This window comes from Bombyx mandarina, chromosome 26, assembly GCF_030267445.1.
Source record: "Bombyx mandarina strain Sakado chromosome 26, ASM3026744v2".
In the NCBI taxonomy this organism is placed as follows: Eukaryota; Metazoa; Arthropoda; class Insecta; order Lepidoptera; family Bombycidae; genus Bombyx; species Bombyx mandarina.
Window position 1 is genome coordinate 7,326,840 of NC_143232.1, and position 26,082 is coordinate 7,352,921.

At 42.8% G+C, this 26,082-nt stretch overlaps 1 protein-coding gene across 3 annotated transcripts in view; it reads right to left on the reverse strand.

Moving 5' to 3' along the window:
* The window catches only part of Gprk2 (G protein-coupled receptor kinase 2), a 109,596-nt gene that overhangs the window by 81,793 nt on the left and 1,721 nt on the right, over positions 1 to 26,082 (reverse strand). For all 3 annotated transcript variants that reach the window (XR_016325476.1, XM_028172340.2, XM_028172339.2), the window contains exon 2: positions 14,770 to 14,865. Coding sequence is in view for 2 of the 3 variants with exons in the window: in XM_028172340.2 (XP_028028141.1) it covers positions 14,770 to 14,865 (96 nt within the window). In the remaining variant the exon portion in view is untranslated. The remainder of the gene's footprint in view (positions 1 to 14,769; positions 14,866 to 26,082) is intronic.

Consider the following 26,082-nt stretch of genomic DNA (forward strand, 5'->3'; position numbering starts at 1 on the left):
AATCCTTATTATCGTATGATAATAATATTAACAAGCCGTTGTAACTATACTGAGATTTTAGAACTTGTATCTCAAGGTGGGTGGCGCGTCTACGTTGTAGATGTCTATGGGCTCCAGTAACTACTTAACATCAGGTGGGCTGTGAGCTCGTCCACACATCTCTGCAATAAAAAAAAAAAAAGAAAAAAAAAAAAAACCACCTCTAACTAAATACCAAGGTAAGCTGTGGGAAACTCTTAAATTCAAACTGTATTAAAATTCACCTACTTAGTAATTTGAACGTTATTAAAGAACCACTACGTTCATCTACAGTGCAAGTGCGTTTCCAGATATCTTTTTTGCCACGTACCATCCGGCTTTGGAATAAGCTCCCCTTCCACGGTGAATCCCGAGCGCTATGACATGTCCTTCTTCAAACGAGACTTGTGGAGACTACCTAACGCTAGGCAACAGCTTGGCTCTGTCCCTTGCATTTCTTTTCACTTTCACCCCCGATTACTCTTTTTAGACAACCCATACCCTGGGCCAGGAAGGTCAAGTACCTGGGCGTTACCCTGGATGCATCGATGACATTCCGCCCGCATATAAAATCAGTCCGTGACCGTGCCGCATTTATTCTCGGTAGACTCTACCCCATGATCTGTAAGCGGAGTAAAATGTCTCTTCGGAACAAGGTGACACTACAAAACTTGCATAAGGCCCGTCATTACTTACGCGAGTGTGGTGTTCGCTCACGCGGCCCGCACACACATAGACACCCTCCAATCCCTACAATGCCGCTTTTGCAGGTTAGCTGTCGGGGCTCCGTGGTTTGTGAGGAACGTTGACCTACACGACGACCTGGGCTTCGAATCAATTTGGAAATACATGAAGTCAGCGTCGGAACGGTACTTCGATAAGGCTATGCGTCATGATAATCGCTATAATGCTTAAAGACCCCGGTAACCGTACTCGTAGAACTCGACAAAGAGGTCGACGTGCAACCTAACCCATGCATCAGCCCGCTGAGTTTCTCGCCGGATCTTCTCAGCGGGTCGCGATTCCGATCCGCTAGTAGATTCATTCGCGAAGTAATTGCTCTTGAGTTGTTAGGTCTCCTTCGGAGGCGGTCGGGCAGTTGTTAGCAAATCCCACCCCTCCTGGCTGAGCCTTTGCTCGCCCACCTGTCCTGGTGAAACTGGAAAAGCCTTCGGCGCACCAGTAATCTTTCAAACATAAAAAAAAGTCCATGCACGACGGTAACCAATCACCATTAGCTGGGCCGTATGCTCGTCTGCTTACAAGGGCAATACAAAACAAACAACCGTTGTCACGCAGAAAAGTTTGGATAAAAGATCGCACGACACAAGAGCACGAGAATGTACTACATGTAAGGAATCCGTAAAACCTCGTATGGACGACGTGAACAGGCCACTATCTCACTTACCTAACGTTATGTTCGAAGCAATGAAAACCAAATTAAATTCCTCTGGGACGTGTTCGACTTGATCCCGAACGTAAAGGTGGGGAGAGGTGAGGCGCTCGGCATGCCTGCTATGCGGTTATAGCCGGATAAAGCGAACAGACTAATCGTGTTTTTAGACGCGATTGTTCGAAATATCTCCCGTCATTTTGGACCATTTCGTTGTTAGCAAACGTGATTTTTTACAATCACGAATCTTTTTATTTTTTATTGCTTAGATGGGTGGACCAGCTCACAGCCCACCTGGTGTTAAGTGGCTACCGGAGCCCATAGACATCTACAACGTAAATGCGCCACTCACCTTGAGATGTAAGTTCTAAAGTCTCGAGTATAGTTACAACGACAGCCCCACCCTTCAAATCGAAACGCATTACTGCTTCACGGCAGAAATAAGCGGGGTGGTGGTACCTACTGGCGCGGACTCATACGAGGTCCTACCACAAGTAAGCTATAGCGTTAATCGTTGCGATATAGCGTTAGACAATTACCAGATCCTACTGAGGTCGTGATGAACGTGTCGGCGTTAAGCCAGGGTTTTCACACATAAGTTCTTTTACAATGAAAATACAATAGAATTCTATAAAACTTTAACATTAATCACAGATGGCGCCAACATCATTGCATAACAATTACAATACTTAATTAAATTATTAGTACTGTTAATTATAATATAAATTATTATTAATATTTATGCTTTATTCATATTTAATCATTTATACAGTCATTTGTGCTTTTAAACAATAATATAAACATTAAACATATTCTAAACATTTTCACATCAAAACCAGTGTCTGCTAATTATTAAATATGGTAGAATAACAATTTTGTTACTAATAATAAATAAATATTGACATAGAATAAACTAAACTATATATTATTATGTTAATTATTGCCAATGGTGGCGTTTGCGCGTATAAACGCGACCCAATGGTACATCACGTGTCGTGTTGTAATGTTTTTATATTCTTATAGAGATCCAGTATGTTCTGTTTTTTTCCTATATATTCGCTAGTAACCTTTTTTTTCCACGCTGGGGAGTCCATTTACGGATACCCGGTCGAGCGGGGTAACAGACCGGGTCATGCCGGACTCCAGCGCCTCCAGAAAAGAAGAGGGAGAAGAGGAAGACCGGGGTCCTCCTCTTCTTCCAATTCCTGCCGGGAGACTACGCCTTGAGAAAGGCGCGCGAGACGCTGCACGGCATCAGCCATGCAAGAGCTACCCCGCAAAACCGACTACAGACTAAACCCCATCGAGCTCCACCACTCCGACTCCACGAAACCCACGGTACCGTACAGTGCGCGCCGAAGGTTCGCCGTCGCCGGTACCCGTCCTGACAGTAGGATGGGATTCCATCCCTGGGAAGATCCCACAGGACGTCGTCTCGGGAGACACACCGTGAGCGGTGCACAGATTCGCTAGTAGCCTAAGGGGCCATTCTATTAGGCTGGTGGATGAGCTCACTCAGCTCAACTTGAGAGTTTTCTAAAACTGGCCCTAGCAAGAGCAGTGCTTCGCAGAATCTACCACCGGATCGGAATCGCAAAACCCCGAAAAGATCCAGCGAGAAACTCAGTGGGTTGTATCTATGGGCTAGTTTGCACATCAAACTATCTGATCCTGATCGACGAGTTCGACAAGGACGATCAAATCCAAATGCCCATTTAAAGGCGACAGTGACGGCCTAATTGAATTTAAAAAAAACCAAAGATTTTAATGCCTCAATTTTACTCGATATTTTTTTTTTTATTGCTTAGATTGGTGGACGAGCTCACAGCCCACCTGGTGTTAAGTGGTTACTGGGGCCCATAGACATCTACAACGTAAATGCGCCACCCACCTTGAGATACAAGTTCGAAGGTCTCAAGTATAGTTACAACGGCTGCCTCACCCTTCAAACCGAAACGCATTACTGCTTCACGGCAGAAATAGGCGGGGCGGTGGTACCTACCCGTGCGGACTCACAAGAGGTCCTACCACCACCTATTGTTTAAATCACCTAACTTATTGTTTAAATCACCTAACCTATTGTTTAAATCAAACGTGTACGGCTTATCCAACGCTCCGTATTTGTAACAACGCTTTATACGTTTAATGAATTTAATCACATGCCGTTTGCTCCTCGTGACGACGTGTGAGCACGTGTCCCTTATATAATTACTTACGAAAACTGTGCACCTGTTTCAGGATCGATACGACATATTTATGTAACCAAAAACAGGCTTAACGCCCGCCGTGTGCCTTTCGTCTTTGATGTTTTGAATTTGTTTTGATGTTAAAATGGTGTTGAATAAAGCATACTCTACTTAAATTGGGATGAAACAAAATATTTTACTGGTGGTAGGACATCTTGCGAGTCCGCGCGGGTAGGTATCGCCACCCTGCCTATTCCTTCCGTGAAGCAGCAATGCATTTCGGTTTGAGGGATAAGGCAGCCGTTGTACTATATTGAGACCTTAGAACTTATACCTGAAGGTGGGTTGCGACGTTTATGTTGTAAATGTCTATGGGCTTCGGTAACCACTTATTAAAAATAAAACCCTTACTTACATTTTGGGTGAATGGGTGGACGAACTCAAGGCCCAAAGCGGTCACCGGCGTCCATACACATCCTAACGTGAATACCGGCTCGCCCATGCCCAGACATGAGGTCGAAATGGTATCGTATAAAGGGTGTCCGACTCTTCAAACCGATATGCTCCTGCTGGCTGAGCCCGTGCTCGTCTACCTGTCCTTATGAAACTGGAAAGGCCTGCAAGCCACCAGTAATATTTCCTTCCTCAAAAAAAAACCTGGTACGCATGTAGAAGAAATACGAATGATGGCGCAACCTACCCGAGCGGGCTTCAAATATACCTTACGAACAGTAAATGCCGGTTTTCCGCACTACGCTGGTATAATACTCAGAGGAAAAGCAGTAATGCGTTGCGGTTCGACGAGTAAGGCAGCAGTTGTACTATAGCACACATGTCTCAAAGTGAATGGCAGCGTTTACGTTGTTGATGCCTATGGGCTCCGATAGCCGCGAAACATCAGGTGTGCCGTGAGATTTTTCACCCGTCTAAACAATAAAAGTCAATAAAAAAATGGAATTTGAATATCGATGTTAAGGTCTACATTAAGGAGATTGATCTGCAATTTGTTCTGAATATCTTCACCAATGCTCATGATAGTCTGTCTTCAAGACGCGAGCATCCTTGGTACAGACGATATTCGCTTTCAACCCATACCGGCCGTCGACCGCATAGAATTAACCGCAAAAAAATATTGAAATTCCAACGAATTTTGTGAACATAAAAAAAATATACAAAACCTTAAAAATATGAACCATTTGGTCCCGACTCAATCTAGGGCGGAGACTGCGAAAAAAAAAAACATGGAAATAATAATAAAAGTTTATCATTGAATATAAATGTTACGTTTAGTAGAAAACGAGACGCGCGTTCTATTACGACACGGAATATTATTAAAGAATTATTTCGCCTGAGGGTGAATAATTTCATCAGGACCATAAAAGGTAAATTGGTTTCGCAAAACCCTAAAATAACACTATGAGATCCAGTTTGAAATTTATTTGAAAGCTATAAAATCACAAGAGCTATTCACAGAGGCGTATATTGTTTAGTCACAATCAAAATTCCCTAGCTGTGGCATGTCACAGTGGATATACTACTGGAGATATATACCGAAGGATGGTTGTCGTCAGGCAAATGACTGGTTGTGAAACTCATACAAAGTCAATACGCAGCATGATAAGAGTACATGCTGTACTAGCATGGAGCAGGTATACAGCACTAGCTAACGCAATACATGACGACTGAAAATCCAGAAGTTACTGACATATATGCTGACCAACTCTTATTACACACCGCCGGATTCGGTTTCCGAAATCTTTTTGTATTTGATCCTATCTGGTCTGAGTGTTTCCGATACCCACAACACTCAATAGACAGTTTGAGTTGAGGAGCACGTTTATTTGAAGGGTTTAGTTATATCATTACTAGCGATCGCGGGAGATTTGTCGTGCTATCATAGAAAAATCTGGAATATGATTGCAACGAAACGTAGACCAGTTGTAATTGCAAGCTGTCCAATTATATTCTATTATATATACTATTTATTATATTATAATTAAGACAATCAAATATTTTCATACAAACAAAAAATCGGTACAGCAGAATCCGAAATACGCTCCTATCTCACAATACAATAAAAACAACATAGAACCCGATCGTTACGCCCCATCCACTTTTCCTTATATTTAGGTTAGGAAATAAGGTTATTTGGTCTATTACAAACTTTTTAAGAACAAAAATACCCAAAACCGGTCGATCCTTTCTCAAGCGATGCCATTATCATTGTGGAGTATTTCTTTTTTAACGTGATCGAGTAAGACCCCTGGGTATTGCTGATGTCCATGGACGATACCGACACCTCCCGATCAGTACGTCAGTATTCAGGTTTGATCGGATCAACTTCTATATAGTAAACACGTAACACTCGACAGTTAGATGAATTAAATTTGTGTATTTATCATCGATCGTTGATAGGTGGGCAAAATTCCAAGCTAAATGCACGTCTTCAAGTTTGACAAAATCACGTCAAAACATTCCATTGCCTAGACAAATAGATCAATACAATTCAAGCCAATACAACATGTTATAATTTCCATTTCAAATGGACTATATTTATATTTAATTAATCCAAGTCCAAATTGTATAGGAAACTGGTTGTTAACGTTTCTAACTACAAAGGGACCGTCACTTTCTGAACAGCTGTGTGCTTAGTGCGAGTTTTCTAACGTTCTCGATAGCGTAAAAGTTAACTCAAACTTGTATGGAGTTGGAACATCGTCTCTAGCGGCAAACGTAGGCAAACGTTACTTTCGCTCTAGAAGGATCTGTCGTATTTTCTTCAGAATCAATAAAGTCAACGGTTCCTTGAAATTCTTGTTGCGATTCATTTTTTTTGTGGATACATATGGCTTTTAATTTTCATTAAATCGATGGGTAACCGAACTCACGGCCCACAGTCGTTACGGTGGCCAGTAAGTGTTACATCGTGAATACCACCTCCCATCTTGAGACTTGGTGTCGAAGTCTATTGTATTGTATAACGGCTGCCCTTATATTGAAATCTGAACACATGACAGCTTCGCGGCAGTGATGGTCAGGACGGTGGTACCTACCCGTGTACGCTTAGAATACTCCCCACCACACCATTAATACTACGACCATTTAAAAAAAAAAACTATCCCTTAAAATAACATTCAGTAACGTTGGATCTCATTATCTTACAATTCCAATTATTTGAAATTCAATTAGATCGCAAAACCGAAATTTCTCAGTTCTGACTTAATTGCTTTAAAGTCCTTTCCCTCGAATTAATACTTCGTCAACTTTCCGAGCTGCGCATCTCGAATACCAGCTGGGTACGGGCCACGTACTTGAATGTAGCCGTATATTATATAAAGTTATTCCATGTACATCGTTTCCATTTATTACTTAGACCGACCTTTCCCAAAGTGGGCGATAACGCTCCCTAGTCGGTACTGTAGGTCCAGACGGCTGGCTGATCCTTCGGCTGGTCGTAGGACCGTCGAGGCGATTCGCCCGGTCCTTGTGGATTGGGTGAATCGTGACAGAGGACGCCTCACTTTCCGGCTCACGCAGGTGCTCACTGGGCATGGTTGTTTCGGTGAGTTCCTGCACCGGATCACAGCCGAGCCGACGGCAGAGTGCCACCATTGTGGTTGCGACTTGGACACGGCAGAGCATACGCTCGTCGCCTGCCCCGCATGGTCGCAAAAATAGGAACCGACTTGTCGTTGCCGAGTGTTGTGGCATCGATGCTCGGCGACGACGAGTCGTGGAAGGCGATGCTCGACTTCTGCGAGTGCACCATCTCGCAGAAGGAGGCGGCGGGGCGCGTGAGAGACGCACAATCCCGCCGCCGTCGAGCGGGGGCCAGGGAGGCGGATCTCGCCCAAGCCCTGGCCCTCTAAGTGTTTCGGGTCCCCCTCACATGTCGGTCTGGGGACCGGCGAGGGGGCCTAAGAAGACGACGTGCAAGCTGCTCTGCACGCGTTTTACGCAAGAGCATCCGGGTGATGGAAGGCCGGCTATCCTCGACCCACGCTGGTTCTGGCCCAGCGGGGTATTCCGTAGGGTAACCCACTCTAACCGGCGCCATCTAGGCGGGCTTCGGACAGTCTGCCGACCGAGAGGGCTGGTGGTCGTGGCGCCGACGACCGCCAGTCCGGCGTCCCGAGGGGGAGGGTGATGGGAGAGATGTGCTCCGCACTAAACGCTTCACTTTCCCCCCTTTGCCTTGTCATGAGTTCTGTCTCATGCGAGGTTTGGACGTTGGTTGTTGAGCGACAGGAGGTTTTAGTCAGTTCGACTCTGACATACCCCGCCCAGTATCCCCAGAAAAGGGCGGAAGTCCGGCGATTTCCTCCTGACAAAAAAAAAAAAAAAGTCGGTACTGTGATCTGGGTGCCCACCTCGTGATCGGAGGCGTCCGCGTCGGGGTCGGGGTGACCGGTCTTCGGTACCTCGGCCTCGAACTGGACGGTCGGTGGAACTTCCGCGCTCACTTTGAGAAGTTGGGCCCTCGACTGATGGCGACGGCCGGCTCTTTGAGCCGGCTGCTTCCAAACGTCGGGGGTCCCGATCAGGTGGCGCGCCGCCTCTACATGGGGGTGGTGCGGTCGATGGCACTATACGGGGCTCCCGTATGGTGCCACGCTCTGACCCGCAAGAACGTCGCGGCGCTGCGACGTCCGCAGCGCGCGATTGCGGTCAGGGCGATCCGAGGATACCGCACCGTCTCCTTCGAGGCGGCGTGCTTACTCGCCGGGGCGCCACCCTGGGACCTGGAGGCGGAGGCGCTCGCTGCCGATTACAGGTGGCGTAGCGACCTCCGCTCTAGGGGGGAAGGGCGCCCCGGCGAAGGAGTAGTTCGAGCGCGGAGGCTCCACTCTCGGCGGTCCGTGCTGGAGGCGTGGTCTCGCCGCTTGGCGTACCCGTCGGCTGGCATCCGTACCGTCGAGGCGGTCCGCCCGGTTCTCGCGAACTGGGTGGGCCGCGACCGCGGATGCCTCACCTTCCGGCTGACGCAAATGCTTACCGGCCACGGATGTTTCGGCCGGTACTTGCACAAGATAGCCGGAAGGGAACCAACGGCGCAGTGCCACCACTGCGCGGACCGCGACGAGGATGACACAGCGGAACACACGCTGGCGCGTTGCTCTGGATTTGACGAGCAGCGCGCCGCCCTCGTCGCGGTCATAGGAGAGGACCTCTCGCTGCCGCGCGTCGTGGCTACGATGCTCGGCAGCGACGCGTCCTGGAAGGCGATGCTTGACTTCTGCGAGTCCACCATCTCGCAGAAGGAGGCGGCGGAGCGAGAGAGGGAGAGCTCTTCCCTTTCCGCACCGATCCGTCGCCGTCGAGCCGGGGGCCGGAGACGGGAATACGCCCGTACGTCCCGGCCCCTGTAGGTGGCGGCCTCCCCCCGGTGAAGGTCAAGGGGCGACCTGAGGGGGTGAGGCCGCGCGGCGCGCTACCAGCACTCTAGCGCGCTGCCGTGGAGTGAATAGAGCGACCGGTCGACGGTGTATCGCGTCCCGACCTGGCAGGCTGGTTCTGGTCCAGCGGGGTATTCCGGGACACCAGCGGCACCGTCTGGGCGGCCCGACGGGCTGCCTTACCGAGACGGCCGACGTTTCAGAGCCTTCGATTCGCCTCGAAGGCTCCGTCGGCTGGGCGTCCTTGGGGTGAGCCGCGCCGTCTGGTTGTAGTGTTGACCGCGGTAGCCCCCCTACCTCATCCGGGTTCTGACCTCGGAGGGGATCGGACGTCGGGTGTAAGAGTGCAGGGGAGTCGTTTAGTGGGTGGGTCCTAAAATCCTTGGGCCCGCGGTCTGCTCACAACACCATGCAGATCGTTGAGTCTCACATACCCCGCGCGCCCCTTTTGCGCGGGGACCTCGTAGGAGGTTCGGCCCTCTACCCGAAAAAAAAAAAAAAAAAGGCCTAAAGGGGACCGGTAAGAGACCCAGAAAAAAAAGGGGGCTTGTGTTGATAGAGGCTTGGGAGGTGATTTGTAATTTCATCTAGGAGCACTCTTGGGCACCGACTGAGCTCTCGCTATAAAGGGTTTAAGTAGTGAAAAAACGGAGGTCTTAAAAGAAATTTATTTTCCAAGTGGGCAGTAGACAAAATATGTTTGGGAGTCCCTGGCTTAGATGGGTTCACAACAAGCTGCGATACCCAAGATAAGGCTATGCAAGACATCAATCTTACAAATTTGGCCAAAACATCTACGGAGATGTAACCAGCCATCCACCTTCAAATATGGATCCAAGTCTCAATTCTATAATGTAACGGATCTCCCACGGATAACAGCTTCAAGACAAAAACAGGCAAGGCGGTGATACCTAACCGTGCGGGTTCACGAGCTACTCTACAACCTGTAGAGACGAAGTGTCAGTATCCAATATGGTTCATGTCATTTCGGATTCTCCGATTCACTAATGGTGCTTTTAGGTATCTCAAGCACCGGTCATCGTTCTCGTCGAACCCGTCGCTTGCGACGATGGGCTTAGCGAGTAAATTAACCCACAGACAAATCCCACTGAATTTCTCGCCAATCTCGTTAGGGGGTCGCGTTTCCGATCCAGTAGCAGGTTCTGCACAGCACTGCTCTTGCTAGGGTTAGTGTTAGCAACGTTGTCAGGTTTGAGCCCCGCGAGCTCACCTACTTATGAGGGTTACGCTTACAAAAAACTCTATGGCAATTCGTGAAATGAATGCGAGGGATTTTTGAGGCATGCGAGAAGAAATTCTATTGAGCCGTATACATACATTTAAAACTCTCAAAACTGATTTGACGGCACCTCAAACATGGACGTGTATAACCATTATTTTATTAGTATCCAAACCCCAATTTTAAAACAAGTAGGTGCGAAAATTTTTAATGCACTCGCTGTGAATTTAATTGCGACATTCCAATACCAGAAACGCCACTCAATTTACATACAAAACAAGGCATATTCTAGTGATTATTTCTGCCACAGAATTACGAATGCGTTACAGACGGAAAGGCTAATTAATTGCTTGATATAACAATGCTTACTTTTGGCGGCATCTTTCACATTATTGTGTCTGTGGACTTCGGTAAACGAAACAAAGCCTCTAATTTAAAATTTTAAATTTCATCAAACATAAATTCAAGCAAAGCAAAACACACATTTTTAAAACAAAATCCTTGTAGAGCTCTTTTTAATTTAATAAAAGAGAATCCAGAAATACTGAACGTATAATATAATCCTCAGGAAACTCCGGGCTTAAGTATCGACAAAAAATATATTCATGACTTAATTTAATTCATCTTTTTAACGGTTTTAATAACGGAAGCAGAAATTGTTTAAAATTTCGCTACAGAACTTATTCGTATATTATAAATATTACTTCGTCAGTAATACGAGTAGTATATTGGTGGGGTAGAGATCCCAAACGATGGTCGGACCAAATAGCGGAGGAACTGAAAATACCTGTCAGTTCAAAATACTTGGACTCCACCAAGCTACAGAACGGGATCGATGGAGACAGCTAATTGACGGAATATCGGACGGAGTCACGATCCTCATCAATGAGAGACCGATTGAACAGAGATATTGATGAGACGATTAATGCCAGTTAGAGCTTCTCGCCTATTAATATCTAATTAGATGATGACCGAGCTTTGCTCAGTTTTTTTTTTTTGATAAGGCCATATTGGTTAGTTGCCCTCAATTAAGAAAAATAGTATTATTATTCGCCAATAGATGTCGGGAAAAGTTGATTATTGAAAACACGAATAAAACAACATTTTCTGAAAATAAATCGTAGTTAGATCGATTTATCGCCCCCCAAATCCCCTGTATACTAAATTTTATGAAAATCGTTGGAGCCCTTTCCGAGATTCAGATTATATTAAACATACAAGAATTGCTCGTTTAAAAGTATAGATTTGGTGACTGTCGTTTTCGAACGCCGATACAGAAAAAGGTTCCTTACCTTCCATAATGCAATAATAAATGATAATAATAATAACCGAAGTCACATGCGACTATCTGGCCACAAACTACGTTTCCTCTGTACTATGGGGACCAATATACATCTTTATATATATCTCTTGTGAGTCCGCACGGGTAGGTACCACCACCCGGCCTATTTCTGCAGTGAAGCAGTAATGCGTTTCGGTTCGAAGGATGGGGCAGCTGATGTAACTATACTGAGACCTTAGAACTCATATCTCAAGGTGGGTGACGGCATTACATGTATGTCACTGAACTCCTAAACAGTTGGACCGATTTGAATGATTTTTTTTGTATGCGTTTTGGTGACATGGTTGGTTTAGATTCACAAATCAGCCCGGCAGATGGCCCTGCAGTCGGTATCTAGATTATTTATCTATACTGCAACTAAACGGCTGAATCGACTTGAATAAATTTTTGTGTCGTTGGGTCGAAGTCAAAACTGTACTGCAACAGCGGGTACCAATTTATTACGTTATATCCTTTGAGCTGGACCACATGATTGCCTTGAAACATGAAGGTTATAAAATTTAGGTAGCAAAACTGTAACTTCTTGGGAATACTAAATTTCCCTATTTGGCATAAAAATCCAAAATCCCCAGAGGTGGTGAGGCGAAACACGCGAAAAAATAAAGCCGGCTCTGTAGTTGGTACGGGTCTTGATCCTCATCAACTGCTGTGAGTTTTAATGATGAATCGTGAGCACGATAATTTGTTTGCAACCACTCCTAAACGTCTCACGTAACACACAACTAAGTATAGAAAAGCATTAAGATAACATTGTCCTTATCGAAGATTCATTGAGTTTTTGAGGACTTAACTGCTTAAGAACGATCGATACGCGATCGAGACTTGTTAAGGAGAAGATACTACGAATTTGTGTTAGACTTGTTAAGGAGAAGATACTACGAATTGGTGTTTCCACAAAACCGCTAAGTTTGATTAAAATTTTCACTCTCAGACCCTTGCGATTTGAACACTGGATAAGAACATGTAACATATTTTATGTTGTGTTAAAATTTTTGGTAACTTTTTCTTTATTATTAATCTTTTTTCACAGCCCTTGTAGGTGGACGATCATACGGCCCATCTGATGGTGAGTGGTTACCGTCACCCATGGACGTCAGCAAAGCCAGCGACAGAGCCAAGCCGCTGCCTACCGTTAAGTACTCTCCACAAGCCTCGTTTGAACAAGACGCCTCTTTTTTACTTTTTATAAAAGGGTTTATCGGTACTTATAGTGATCATCATACTGGCTGTGTGGTGATGGTCTAGAATGGCACCAAATATTCTCCCCCACCCTTTACGAAGTAGGAAACCAAAGCTCCATTTCAACGTTCACGCTCCGGTCTACAAGTGTACGATGATCTTAAAGTTTTCAATCTGTTTTTATTGCTGCACATTGTAAGATTTGCTCACAAACAACCTAGTATCAATGTTTCTGGAGTCTATAGACACCACAACGTCAATGCGCCACCCACCTTGAAACATAGTGCTGTTGTTTTGTATAATGACTAATCAACCATTCAAACTGAACCGCATGAGTGCAGAAAAATACTTAGCCAATAAGTCTATTTATGCCATAAGCACACGACTTTACACGAAAATATTATACACTTTTCCATAAGAATAAATAAAAATCCTTACCACGTACTCAATTAGACACGTATGACGTCAACGGTAAGGTAACAATAACATTCAATTAACTTGCAAGTTGCATTACTTTTCCAAAAGCATATTGTCGTATTACATTCGAAATACAAATGGTTTCTTCCGAGCAAAAGCGTCAGTACCTTGCTATGTATCTAATCGGTGGACTCTCAAAATCTCCTTGAAAGATCGTTCGAGTAGACGGTTCTAGAAACAAACCCGTTCCAAAAGTTTCCCGGGCGTGTTTGCTTAGGCAAATCTCTTGATTTCGCTCAATAATTAATTTACGAACGACTTACTTTATTAGATCGAATAAAACTGAAGCCCGTTATATATTTCGGTAAACAAGACCCCTCCTTATTTATCGGTAAATAATTTTCGAAGCTATACGATATAGAGTCAGTGACATTCAACCCTTTGTATTATTGAGAAGCTCGACATTAAACAGTAATATGTGTATTTAGTAAATGATTATTGATAAAGTCGTTTTTGTTAAGCGGGCGGACCGATTACCTATGGGCTCAGTGATTTTTTTACTTTCTTTTTTACTAGTGGTAGGACTTCTTGTGAGACTTTAGAACTCATATTTCAAGGTGGGTGGCGGCATTTACGTTGTAGATGTCTATGGGCTCCGGTAACCATTGAACACCAGGTGGGCCGTGAGAGCCCATCCACCTATCTATGCAATAAAAAAAATTAAAAAAATGATGAAACTATCGTTACACACGCATTTATATTAAACACGATATATATAAGAAAGAATGTATGTGCGTATGTAAGTTCACATAATTATTTTACGTAATTATGGCTTTTAGGTTTTGATGTAAAATTGCATTTTCTTGCGGGCGACGCTATCGGGCGCATGAAATATAGAAATATTTCTTTATATACACAAATTGGGATAATTTGAAGAAACCAAAACAAAGCAGGTATTAATTAAGCTAACAGACGTCTCTTTCAGCAACCGGTGATAATAAATATAATGACGGATAACGCAATGATTTGCAATTGTCTTAACTAGTGTTTCACCATACGACGGAAATTGGGTCATAACCACTGAAACCTCAAAAATCAGTTTCAATATATGTCTTACGCTTTACTCTTATTTAATTATCAACCTTTTGATTAAAAAAAGCAATTGCTAAATAATATATTGGTAGCACTGAAGCTCGCCAATAATTACTTTAAAAAAACTGGTAGATAAGCAAAGGAGAAAATGATAATAAACTATTTATGTCTTTTTTTATTTTATTGCTTAGATGGGTGGACAAGCTCACAGCCCACCTGGTGTTAAGTGGTTACTGGAGCCCATAGACATTTATGACATAAAGTTCTAATAAGTGATTACTGGAGCATGTCTATGACGTAAAGCTCCTAGGGTTTCAGTATAGTTACAACGGCTGCCCCACCCTTCAAACCGAAACGCATTACTGCTTCACGGCAGAAATAGGCAAGGTGGTGACTCACAAGAGTCTTTACCTATTATAACTGCCTTTGTCTATTTGAAAAAAATAATGATGGGAAAGCGGTAAAAAAACGTCAAGTCAATACGCAATCTAAGAACTAGCACTCACCTATTTTTGTTTTTATATCTATACATTGTGATATGTGAGGAAATTGCAGGATCTTGCGCCACTTTTTACTCTTCCCCTTATTGCTATCGGAACCGCCTGAAAAAAAAGAAGAGAAATTACAGTTATTATATGTGTCAGAGAAGCCACAACAATTATTAACACCACCGTCAGACATCGTAGGGGCGAATAGGGTGTTTGAGCTAAGAGAAACATTGAGTACACCAATCACAATCACGTTTGTTGTCTTAGAACAATCTTCTCTTGACGTTAGCAAACGAAAACGAATGACAGTTCTTAGGACGGAGGCACCGCTCTTCAAGGAGGCTGGTCGGTAAGTGTGATGGTATCTAGGCGCCTCCGTCGTAGCACGAGGTTGGCAGAGCTCCAACGATACCGCAATCGTGCTGCCATCTCTCGGGAATCGTGCTGCGTTTCGTTTAGCTACTAAACTAATGACCGTCTCCGACATATGTATATGACCGAATTAAAAAACAAAAAAAAAACACGTGTGGCACTCGGAGACTGCCGCGGTAAAGCTATTGCATAGCATTTTTTATCAACTTATGCAATTATAATTAGACAATAATAATTTAATATTAAAACTATAATAAAAAAGACCACGCTGTATTTATAAACATTAACAAAAGCAAAACATTAACCGTCTCCTTCACACTCATAAGCTAGACCGCGAGAGAGAGAGATGGGCAGACTTTTCACGATGCGCATGCAGTGCGACGTCACGCCGCACGTTTATTCACAAACACTACACAAGCGCAACGTGTGAATGTGTTGAACGCGAGCTACATGGAAGGCGGAGTGGGGGGGTGTTAGGTATTATTTTCGTTACGGAATTTCTCGATTCGGTCACCGCGCTCAAAGCCCACGATAAAAGCTATGCAATAGCTTAAAAACGATTTAATCATGAAAACACCGTTTTTATGCAGGCAGATAGATGAGCATACGGTACACCTGATGTTGAGTGAGTACCGTTGCTTATAAGCGTCAGCAATTCAGTTCCAAACGGGGTCTGCGGTGCGTGCTCAGCGGTAGGCAGCGACTTGGCTGTGTTCCTGGCATTACTGAAGTCCACGAGTGACAATGACCACACATCACCAGTTGAGCCGTGGGCTTGTCTGCATATAATAGCAATAGAACTAAAAACTATATCAGTGACAGTTTCAGCACTGAGAATGAATCGACAATGTACATCGCACATCAAAAGGAACAAAATCTAATCTTATACCTTTAAACGAGCAATTCTTGTATATTAATATACATACATATTATATATAATCTGAATCTAGGAAACGGCTCCAACGATTTTCATAAAGTTTAGTATACAGGGGATTTCGGGGGTGATAAATCGATATAGCTACGATTTATTTTCAGAAAATGTGGTTTTATTCGTGTTTCAATAATCAATTTTATCGGTAATCAAGTTAAACAAAAACATTTTTTTTTTATTGAAAGAAAACAACAAATAATATAATATAATATCAATATGCAGTTCATACTTACAGCACGATCATCCTCTAGTATTATTAAAACAGTCCTTATAGATAGATGAAGATAGAAGTTGACTAGAATGGCGCAGGATGGTGAACAGCAAAGTACGCGAGTTCGAGGATCAGCGTAAAGCTGACCTTGATTACAAACGCGACCAGTTGAAGGCCCGCCTACCTGCTGCCATAACCTATAATTATGAGAACGGCGTGCTTATGTGCCCTCAATGCGCAAGGAGTTTTGCCGCAAAGATAGGCTATATAAGCCATCTTCGAGCACACGAGCGCCAAATCGACGGATAGGAGTCAAAGTGGTCGCCATGGCCGAAATCGGTCGGATGAATCATCATCATAGTGAAGATAACTTCAACTAGAAGACACATGAAGTATTAGTTAATGTTACGGCTGGTGTTCCCTAAGAAAATCGCAATTTAAATTAATAATAAACAGCACCGAACAATTCATGCTTTATTAATAGCCTTTTTCTTATTTTATTTTATAGCTTATTTTCGAATAATTCTTAAAATACTTAATAATCACGAAATAGGTTTTTATTGAGTTCGTTTCATGGTTATTTTTTATTTATTTATTATACTAGCGTGCGTCGTGTTTTTCCTTTCAATGACGTTTGAATCTGTCGAACGACGTAGAGGACGCGACAAGGTTTGAATACTAGGCTGTAAGAACGTTTTTATTATGTATTTTTAATACGCTTTTATTAGCTTCAGACGTATGTATGTAACGGAATCTTTGAACATGAGTTTGACCCCCTTCAAAACGTCGGATTAACTCGAAATTTAGTATACTTATTAAGGACCGATGAAAACTAAATATTTAAAAAAAATTTAAAAAAAATATTGAAAAAATAATAATTCAATTAAAAAATTAAAAATAAATCATAGTTTAAAAAAAACTAACAAAATACGCTTTTATAGATAATCCAACTAAAAAATAGAAAATAAATTTTAATAAATTTGAATTAAGTATAGAGTAAGAAAAAATGATTTTATGCATGGTGCATGGTATCAGTAGTTACAAATATTTTATGAACAGATAAGAGTAGAAGGGTTATTTTGATAATATTCTGAAAAGCACCCTACGCTTTTTTAGAATAAAATCATTTTTTCAATTTAATTCAAATTTATTATATTTTATTTATTAATTATCATATTTTATTATTTTCTGTGCTAGGTGGCCGTCCCTTGGTGTTGTGAGCAGGCCGCGGGCCCAAAGATTTTAGGGCCCACCCACTAAACGACTCCCCTGCACTCTTACACCCGACGTCCGATCCCCTCCGAGGTCAGAACCCGGATGAGGTAGGGGGGCTACCGCGGTCAACACTACAACCAGACGGCAGGTGGCAACGGACCTGCCGCACTGGACATCAGTTCAGCAGTGAGACAGTGGACAGGCTGAGTTGATGATGATGATTATTATTATAACATATGTTTATTATTAGTATATTTTATCATTCAATCATCATTGACTTACGCCAGAGAATATTTCATGTATTTTGATTGCCTGCCGTAAATTAACCATGACAATTCAATTATGACAGCAGACATGTGAGTGTCATTACTGGACTGTTTTAAATTTAAACGCATGAGCAACACGCGGCCCGCCAAGCATTTCTAAAATTGAATTTATTTTATCGACTTTCTCCCATTAATTGGTTTTTCTATTCTTTTTTTATTTTTTTTTATTGCCTAGCTGTGTGGACGAGCTCACAGCCCACCTGATGTTAAGTGGTTACTGGAGCCTATAGACATCTACAACGTAAATGCGCCACACACCTTGAGATATAGTTCTAAGGTCTCAGTATAGTCACAACGGCTGCCCCACCCTTCAAACCGAAACGCATTACTGCTTCACGGCAGAAATAGGCGGGGCGGTCGTACCTACCCGTGCGGACTCACAAGAGGTCCTACCTGTTTTAATAAAGAAATAAAGTTTCGTAAATTATTAATCAGAGAATATAAAATATATGTGCGGCCGGCCAAAAAATCAAAATTTTAATTGGCCCATTAATTAAAAAGGTTGCGCTCACCCCTGGACTTTAAATAATAACTATTAAATACAAAACTTGACGAATTTTATGGTTTTTCGATTATTATTTGGACATGCCTTTCCGATTACCTACCTGCTTACTATTACGATATAGCATCGATCAAAACTCGGTATGATTGTGGTATTCGTTTTCGGCATCAGGATTCAGATTTTGTGTTGCAGGCGTAACACAGATGAAAACCTTGGGGCTATATATATCCGATCCATTAACGGTGCCTTTAGCTACCACAAGCACCGGTCACCGTCCTCGTTGAACCCGTCGCTTGCGACGAAGGGCTCGACGAGCGAATTAACCCATAGACACAGCCCACTGAGTTTCTCGCCGGATCTTCTCAGTGGGGCGCGATTTCGATCCGGTGATTCTGCGAAGCACTGCTCTTGCTAGGGTCAGTGTTAGGAACATTCCAGTTTGAGCCCCGTGAGCTCACCTGCACGTTAGGGCGAGGCTGAAATAGCCTCTCAAGGCTATCAGCAGAGGTGAAAAAAAAAGGGACTATCTATACTAATATATAAATCTACAGTGGTTTTTACGGATGTTCCGTTATAACTACTGAACCATGCATGCGATTGACTTGAAACATTGTATCCATGTATAAAACACGTGTACTTAATGGATAGGCTAATATTTATATGAGTGTTGGACTCCCTACACCAGTTGCGGGGCGTTAATGATGAGAATCTTTGTGGCGGGTAGCCATCATACAACACAAGAAATTTGACAGATGCCTGAATCTCGCTTATGACATTTTCAAGATAAGCTTGCATATATACAAGTTCCGAACAACAACATTCGGACCGTCGGTCTACCGAGCTGAAATCACCAGCTCAGTGGAAGATCTTCCCTTCCGTCGTTTAAGCATCCCCACACTGGTGACCTACGACGGAACAATTGGTGTGGCGGTAGCCATCACAGGACACAAGATATTTGACGCAATATCACGCGCTCGGTAGAAGATCTTTCCTTTCGTCGTAATCGTACAATCTTTGTGGGGGTGAGAAATAATAATGTTAATTTTAAACGCCCAGCGAAGCGGACGGGTACAGCTAGTACTATATATACTTGGAGCTGTACTTGCAAAAATTCCGACGACTAGGGACGGCCTGGCACCGCCTCGGACCTCTTTACCGATAAGCTGTTATTTTTATAACGAAATACGAAGGTTAACTCCGAATCACGAACGACTTCCACGATAAAGGCATAGCCCAAGCAAAATTTGACATTTTCCTTCAACTAAAATTTTTTTTTTTTTTTTTTATTGCTTAGATGGGTGGACGAGCTCACAGCCCACCTGATGTTAAGTGGTTACTGGAGCCCATAGACATCTACAACGTAGACGCGCCACCCACCTTGAGATACAAGTTCTAAAGTCTCAGTATAGTTACAACGGCTACCCCACCCTTCAAACCGAAACGCATTACTGCTTCACGGCAGAAATAAGCAGGGCGGTGGTACCTATCCGCGCGGACTCACAAGAGGTCCTACCACCAGTAATTACGCAAATTATAATTTTGCGGGTTTGATTTTTATTACACGATGTTATTCCTTCACCGTGGAAGTCAATCGTGAACATTTGTTGAGTACATATTTCATTAGAAAAATTGGTACCCGCCTGCGGGATTCGAACACCTGTGCATCGCTTCAACACGAATGCACCGGACGTCTTATCCTTTAGGCCACGACGACTTATAAAAAATATATGGATCAGTTTTCAACATATTTGCTAACGCTTTACCGTCACGCCGTTTTCAGCTTGGGATTCTTTGAGAGCGTCGCTTCATACCAGAGCACTTTGATTAACTATAGCCAATAGTAAGATCTTATGGGCCATTTTTTTCTTTTTTTTATTGATTAGATGTGTGTGTGGACGAGCTCACAGCCGCCCTGGTGTTACGTAGTTAACGGAGCCCATAGACATCTACAACGTAAATGCCGCCACCCACCTTGAGATATAAGTTCTAAGGCCTCAAGTATAGTTACAACGGCTGCCCCACCCTTCAAGCCGAAACGCATTACTGCTTCACGGCAGAAATAGGCAGGGCGGTGGTACCTACCCGTGCGGACTCACGAGACGTCCTACCATCAGTAATTACGAAAATTATAATTTTTCAGGTTTGATTTTTATTACACGATATTATTCCTTCACCGCGGAAGTCACTCGTGAACATTTATTAAGTACATATTTCATTAGAAAAATTGGTACCCGCCTGCGGGATTCGAACACCGGTGCATCGCTAGATATGAAAGCACCGGACGGACGTCTTATCCTTTAGGCCACGACGACTTCAGTTTTAAGTTCAATAAGATTTAAAGTAATAATACAAAAACAACTACGATACACATCAATCAACCGAAGCAATTCATTAGATAATAAAGAATTTTGACGTACAAATCCGTTCGAGGTTCGTATTAAATGCGACAAGACACATAATTATTATGGTATTAACATAATTACAGATTAAAATGTATGTATCAGTGTCGCATCGGTCACGACAAGCTCTCGATGTGTGCGTGATTTATTACATTAATGCACATTTAAAATTGACCGATTGGGGTATGCCCTTACTGGATCGAGCTAAAGCCGATTAGATGCGAATCAAACGATATATCCGTTGTATATTCACGTTTAAAGGCATGTGAACTAGCCGTTTGATTTATAATTTTACATTACCAATACGTGGTTAACATTGATTGATGGTCTGCCTTTCGAGTATCTCTAGATGTGTCAAAATGAATTGTGGTGACTAGACACACACGGGAGAGCTAAATCGCGGTGTTCTTTTTTTATTTATCGCTTACCTAAAGGGGCTACAGGCCTACCTGCCTGGTGTTGAGTGATTATCAGAGCCAATAGACATCAAGAACGCAAATGCCTCTGCCCACCTTGAAACCCGTCCGGACGTAGTTAGAATAGCCCCTTAGGCTATCAGCAAATAGGTAGGGGGGACAAAACGGCAGCATTGGGCAATCTTTGGTGTACTAGTTACTAATGACTACAACTGAATAATATCGGTGACTTTTTTTCCCTACCTATGCTGATAGCCTTGAGAGGCTATTTCAGCTTCTCCTTGACTTGTAGGTGAGCTCACGGGGCTCAAACCGGAGTGTTGCTAACAGTGGCCCTAGTAAGAGCAGTGCTTCGCAGAATCTACCACGGCATCGGAAACGCGACCCACTGAGAAGATACGACGAGAAACTCAGTGGGCTGTGGCTATGGGCTTATTTACTCGTCGAGCCCTTCGTCACAAGCGACGGGTTCAGCGAGGACTGTGACCGGATCGGTGAATACACCTCAACATATTATTATATACTCATTTAATATATTATGTTTTCTCCTTTGTGTGACCTTGTTGAAGTGAACGTGATTAGCACACGCTGAGCATCAGCCTGACTGAATCTGATCCACCATCGTTCCCGTTTTACCCGGTCTCTACCCCGTCCCCCCAGGATACCGTTGAACCTCGACATTATATAGGTCATCGAAGCAAGTTGTAACGGAGGACTTCCTTCACCGCTTCAAATTGACCGACGATGTTAGGGAGCTTCTTAGAGCCAAGAACGCATCGATCCGCGCCTACGATAGGTATCCAACCGAGGAAAATCGTAATGCGTGCCCTACGGTGTGACGTAAAATCTCGCATCGCCGAAGTCCGAGATGCCAGATGGTCTGATTTCTTATAAGGACTCGTTCCTTCCCAACGGTCTTACTACCGCCCACCTCGTAATCTCAAATCGGGTACGGTAGTAACTATACCCCGCACGTAGGCCTCTCAGGCCGACTCGCCGCATTCGATGATGACGAAAAAGCAGAGCTGCTGGCCGATACGTTGCAAACCTAACGCACGCCCAGCCCTCAATCCGCGGACCCTATTAATCCAGTAGAAAGTGAAGTCGCCTTCCTAAATGTAAGGCATCAACAAACATTTGTGAGCAGCTCTTGTTAATCAACGACTAAAACCATTCAGAATAGAAACAAGGAAATTTAGTAACATGTACCTATCTATCTATCTATTATGTATATTACTATATTTATCTCAGCCTATAGCCGTCCAATGTTGAACATAGGACTCTCCAATCGATCTCCAGTGCGGCCGGTCCGTTGCCACCTGCATCCAACGTGACCCCGTGTCTATGCGCACACACTACTAATATTAGTATTATAATTTTAAGTCTACGTTCGATGAGTACGGTTACCGGGGTTCCTAAGCCTGCTCCTAGTGTTAGAGTTGAAGGCGTCCTTTAGAAGCGAAGAGGTGCATGTAATTAATGCGTCACATCGAAGAGACTGATGATTTTCTCACAGCGCAACCACATTCGGCTAGATCTAGAATAGCGCCCCTCAATATTTTCCCGTAGGTCTCGTAAGATACGACTAAGCGCCTCCGTACAATATATTAGTTTCGGTTTAAAATTTATACGGTATATTATTATTCAGCACGTGCAGCTACCATCCGATTTATTTTAGCTGCAATGCAGTAATGCTTTCAAATATTGAGAATAGGACAGTGTGCAACACTACCACATTCCAACAACTCCGGTGACCATTTAACACCAAACAAGTCACGAGTTACACCAACAAATACTTTTCCCAAAAACCGAATATCCGACACTCGTTTGACAACCAATTTTTGTAACAAGCGGTTTGTAGCAAGTTTCAAGCGGTGGGCAGCGGCTTGGCTCGGTCCCTGGCATTGCTGACGTCCATGAGCGACGGCAACCAGTTACCATCGGGTGGGCCGTAACTCGTCTGCCTGCTTGACCAATAAAAATAAATTAAAACAAAAACTCTGCCCACTCTCTGGGAACGACACTTAACAAAAGAAAAATTAAAAATATGCACACGTACTTAGGCACGTGTGCATTTATGGCCTTGCTGTACGAGTGTATTCAAATCGGTCACTTCTACGACAACCGGGCGCCTGTACTGTGAGACCATCTCGAAATTTATTCGAAGAATGACGTATGCAGATCGTAATAGATCAAAGTTTAAATGTAAAACATTCGTCGTCAATCTTAAAACGCTTACCAACTAATCATACCGACACTTACTGGTACCTATTTCTACCACAGCGAATAGATAATGGTATACGACAAGTATCACTCTATATTAACAAAACAAAACAAAACACAAATAAAAGTATAATAACTGTAGATTAATTGGTAATAATTTTTTTTATTGCATAGATGGGTGGACGAGCTCACAGCCCACCTGGTGTTAAATGGTTACTGGAGCCCATAGACATCTACAACGTAAATGCGCCAACCACCTTGAAATATAAGTTAAAAGGTCTCAGTATAGTTACAGCTCATTTGTAAATGTTAAATAAATAATAATGTTTTGAGGGTATAATAATAAGAAAAAGTGATGAAGTCAAAAGTGCAAAAGCAATAAGATGATACGTGCATTTTCAATGCAAAAGTTCAGAATGGGTCATTTGACCCATTATGGTATGTTTAGTTTTAAACTACATCCCACGCAAGGGTGACAAACAAAACGCTCGACCCCCAATCGGGCGAGGAGACGAGACATCCCACTAACTCAACAATAAATCAGCGGGTGTTCTAACGATCCGAGCTCCCGGGCATCAATCTATCCCGTCCAAATTGAAGATTGACATTCGTATCCGTCGATTGCGCGTTTGTATCCTCATTCCGTTCGCTTAGATTGATGACGTACGATGTGCGGAGTATGAACCTTCCGTGCGGGCTTAACGGTGCTTAGTGCCAAATGTTAAGGCGCGCTCTTTATTATTTTTTATTTTTTTTGAGGGTCGTCGTGAGGTTGGGTTTCCGAGATTCGATAGATTAAAGCGCTTTATTCACGATCTATCACGGCTGTACGTCAGCTCAAGGCCGCGGTGCTGGATGCAGCATACAGACTATCGTGCGCGCATCAAGCGTGGAGAGAATAAGTGGAACTTATATCATTCAATAAATCTTGAAAGTGTTGAATCTGCTGTACAGCAAGTTTATACGCGATCAAGCACGCACGACGCAGGACCGCTCTGACGTACATCCACGTTATTCACTGTCTATCTGCACGACGTTCGCGGTGGTGGGGGCACTCGCTGGATGCAAAATTGGTCGTGCAAATCCAGCAAACATTTAATAATAATTATCGACGTACGTCAATCCTATTCATGGTACTTTTGCATCGTGCACCGTGCATGGCCTTGGTGGGACGTACATCAAGATCGAACGTGAATAAAGCGCTTAACGCTAAAATTTCTTACGTTATGGTCCTAATTTTTACTGGTGGTAGGACCTTTTGTGAGTCCGCACGGGTATGTACCATCACCCGTCCTATTTGTTTTTTTTATTGCTTAGATCGGTGGACGAGCTCACAGCCCACCTGCTGTTAAGTGGTTACTGGAGCCCATAGACATCTACAACGTAAATGCGTCAACCACCTTGAGATATAGCTTCTAAGGTCTCAGTATAGTTACAGCTCATTTGTAAATGTTAAATAATATTTTTGAGGGTATTTCGCAATTTTTGAATAGTGCATGATCCAATGACCAATATCAATACACACGAAACAGGGAGCGCCTTCTGGTAGGTTAAGCGATGGATCGTGGATATATTAAAGTAAGACGCGGTTGTGTTAATATTTTCTTTTTGACATTTAATTTTATTAAACAGATGTAGAAGTCTGCCAATGAAAACTAATTTCCGTAACTCTTTTCATAGTTTTTTCGGAATTTTCGAAATCATACCTTATCCTGCATAGACAAACTATATCATTGGTTTTTAAAGGTTTCTAAGTAGGTATACTTGTCGGGTGCGAGGGAATTCTAGACATAGTAGTTCAATAGTTTTATTCTCCTATTAGTCAACTGATCTGCGGCGGTCTGCTTTTGCTAGGGCTAGTGTTAGCAAATTCTCTCAAGCTGAGCCCGTGAAATCAGCTTCCCGCCTGGAATTGCCCCCAAGTTACCAAAAAATTGGTAACGAAAAAAGAGTGAACTGATTTTATTTAAAATGACACTACGAGCTGGCATTAGTACTATTAACAAATAAATATTGAAAAACAATAGGTTTTTGCACCACTTGGCAAAAAAATTGTAATTAAAATATAATACATTACATCAATATAAATCTTGATGTGTTACAGATTAATGTTGCAGATCGAGCCCTGTGAAAACTAGTATTTTTTTTTTTATCGCAAATGTGAAATTACTTTTTTTAACATTTTCTGTACTGCCCTTACTTAATGTAATAGTATTTTTTACCAGCGGACGATCTGCAATCACATGCATTCGATGGTGACGGTACATCTAGAAGCTTCTTTTGCTTTAGATTCCTGGTTTATATTGAGTGTGTCAAACTAAAATTAATTACTAAGTTAAGTAAACTATTACTAGCAAATTCGTATATATTTTCTTAAGAAGTCTTATGAAGTTATATAGTAATCTTATATTATGTGAAATGCTAAGTTTAGTATTTTTTTTAATGTATTGATATTATTGACAATAACAATTCGATATCCTACACTTTTGAGCCCCCTGTGGAAAAAGTTTGCTCACCCCTGATCCATATAGTCCTAGCACAATATTGTCAACTGACATACAAGAGCCTTATTTGATAATGTAAATGATGAATAATTCTAATTGCATACTCATTTTCATTTTAATTGCAAATCAGTGGTATGCTCAAAGTACAATGTTACAGAGTTATTTGTGTTCAGGTTTATATTATTAACATATATTATTGAAGATGCAAGGGAGACAAAAGTAAATCAATCGA